Below are 2,593 nucleotides of genomic sequence, written 5' to 3'. Positions count from 1 at the left end.
TGACGACTTGTTTTGCCGTTGGCTCCCTCACACGTGAGGCAGAGGCGGAAGACGGAGCAGCCTCCCTGTCGGCCTTCAGAGGCGGCTGAAGGTGACTCTCCTGTCGGCTGGGATGCAGAGGCGGCTGCTGCGGCTCCCTTCCGCCGGACACCAGCTCCTGTTTCCCCGGGAACTCAGCGCTAACAGCCGGGGGGAGGGGACCGTCTGAGCTGAGTCATTTTTCCTGTCGGACCGGAGGGGGGTGGGTGGGGGGGTGTCAGGTTTGACATTTCTGTATTTTAGGGTTTCCTCTCATTGGGTGGGCTCCGGCGGAGGGGCTGCATGCATGTGTTCTGCACCGTACGGCCGGAAAAAGCGCCCGAGATCCGCAGGGAGCATCTTCCCCATCAGCAAAGGGGCGCAGGCGGAGCCGGAGCGGCGGGAGAGCACGGAGGCGGCCGTGGACGACAGCAGGATGGTGGGTAGAAAAAACAGAAAAAAACAGGGTCTGGTAATGATTTCTGGATAAAAACTGGCTGCGGTTTGGTTTGTTTTCGCTCAGACTGTTCAGGAATTCAACACCTTGGTGGCTCTGTACCGGGAGCAGGTGATATCTGTGGGGGAGATCTCTGTGGACTGTCCGGCACTGCGGGCTCAGATGCACCAAACCCGCTCCAAAGGCTGCTCCATGGCCCGGGCTGCGCACCAGGACCTGGCCATCATCTCTGGATCAGGGTAACCAGACTCCACAGCATCTCACATCATATCAATCATTCATATTATTGCTTCTCCAGCTTTTATAACATACATAACACTGTAATAAAATATCATGGTGTTGTATTTTTACCATTTTATGCGTTTATTTGTGTTGATTTCTGGATATTTCTATACTAAAATTGCATGCAATAGAAAAAAAAAAACATCTATACTGCAAGAAACAAAAAATGCATTGAGAAATACCTGTAAAAATACTGTTTTTTATCAGTGTGCAGAACTTTTCCTTTCCTTCCTCCTGTATTACAGTTAAAAGCCTGAATCAAGGGCACCGATCTGTGCAGAAATGAAAGATGAGCCTGCAGGGAAACATTAGCCAGTCTAAATGTAGCGCTGTAATCATTCATAATGTGCCCTTCATCTCTGTGTGCCTGAATCTCCTCCTCCACCTCCATCCGTCTCCCATCATCGCAGGCCGGAGGACGGAGAGATCCATCCTGAAATCTGCCGTCTCTTCATCCAGCTGCAGTGCTGCCTGGAGATGTTCATAACGGAGATGCTCAAGTCCATGTGCCTGCTGGGGGTGCTGCAGCTTCACAGAAAAAGTACCTGTCCACAAAGACAAAACAGATCCTCTCTTTTATCTTTACACCTTTCCTGTTTTTTTTTAGCTTTATAGAGACGATATATATAGTCCTCAATTTATCTATGGTTTTATCTGTTAGAATATCACAAAAATTATGTTCAGAAACTGATCAGTTTTCACTCTGGCATGATTTATTGAAGCAAAACAGAATCTGCATATAAAAAAGAGATTCAGCCAAAGGTCCCACTAATGGAAGTTTGAAGATATTTGGTTTTTCAAAGCTTTTTAAAGCTTTTACATGAGGCTGATGTCTGGACTTTGATTGGACCGTCGTATCCTAGGCGATTACTTTGGGATCATTGATCTGCTGATGAAAGGCTTGTTCAAAGTCCTTCAAAATAAGCCCAAATCATCCACCCTCCACTACCGTGCTTTATTGATATAAGTTATTTTATCTCTTCTTTTTTTCTGGGAGAATAAAAGACAGAGTTCGTACACCTTTTCCAAAGTCAAAATCAAGCACTTTCAAGATCCATTTTAAAACTTTTTCCAGCACCTTACACCACCGTAAATTGCATACCAATACATAGTCAAAATTATTATTTAGTGTTTTTATCGCATTGAAAGAGATGCTATAAACAACCAAAATTGTGTTAGCAGAAGGATCAGATATTTAAGCAAAACACAAGTTTTAATTTTTCAAAATGTATCAGAGTCTTAGTAGACGTTGCTTGATATCTAACCTGCCTGAGACGATGTAAAAACAGTTAGCTTGAACAAAATAATCAACAGGTTCACTTTACTTTCAATTAATTTATTGAAAATATAAAAATGCAAACATCCGTCTTTGAGGTAGACAGTCAATCAGATTCAGCTCATTCCACCGATGATGATCAAAGAAAATGACTCCTCTGCCATGGCGTAGTAATATAACCAACCAGAGGGTGTCGCAATTCAGTATTATCAGCTGTAGAGTTTTCAATGCTGTTTTAAGGTCTGGGCCTGGCAATCAATTAAAACTTCGTTTTTTTTTGGTTTTTTTTGGTTTTTTTTTTTTGGAACGTTGGCGAGGCAGTAGCGTGAGTTTGGCGAGGCGGTCGCCTCGCCAAGATAGTGCTGCGGGAAACACTGCAATACTAACTAGGGATGCACGATATTGGGATTTTGGCCGATATCCGATATGCCGATATTTTAAAACTCATGTAGCCGATAACCGATATCGATACCGATGTTAAAGCTGGACAAAAATAAGTAGTCATTGAAAATAGCAGTTTTGTTATCCATTTCTGACTCTTTTTAAAATAATATACTCAA

At 43.5% G+C, this 2,593-nt stretch overlaps 1 protein-coding gene across 2 annotated transcripts in view; it reads left to right on the top strand.

The window, feature by feature from the left end:
* The first annotated feature begins 275 nt into the window (after nt 1–275).
* Nucleotides 276–2,593, top strand: part of LOC107097077 (regulator of G-protein signaling 7-binding protein B-like) — an 11,053-nt gene continuing 8,735 nt past the window's right edge. For both annotated transcript variants that reach the window (XM_015394072.1, XM_015394071.1), the window contains exons 1-3: nt 276–457; nt 542–714; nt 1,168–1,298. In XM_015394072.1, coding sequence (XP_015249558.1) covers nt 326–457; nt 542–714; nt 1,168–1,298 — 436 coding nt within the window. In that variant the 5' untranslated portion in view covers nt 276–325. The remainder of the gene's footprint in view (nt 458–541; nt 715–1,167; nt 1,299–2,593) is intronic.

The sequence above is a fragment of the Cyprinodon variegatus genome, unplaced genomic scaffold, assembly GCF_000732505.1.
Source record: "Cyprinodon variegatus isolate N-32 unplaced genomic scaffold, C_variegatus-1.0 Scaffold670, whole genome shotgun sequence".
Lineage (NCBI taxonomy): Eukaryota > Metazoa > Chordata > Actinopteri > Cyprinodontiformes > Cyprinodontidae > Cyprinodon > Cyprinodon variegatus.
Note: the sequence above shows the minus strand (reverse complement) of the source record. Positions and strands in the feature narration are given on the sequence as shown.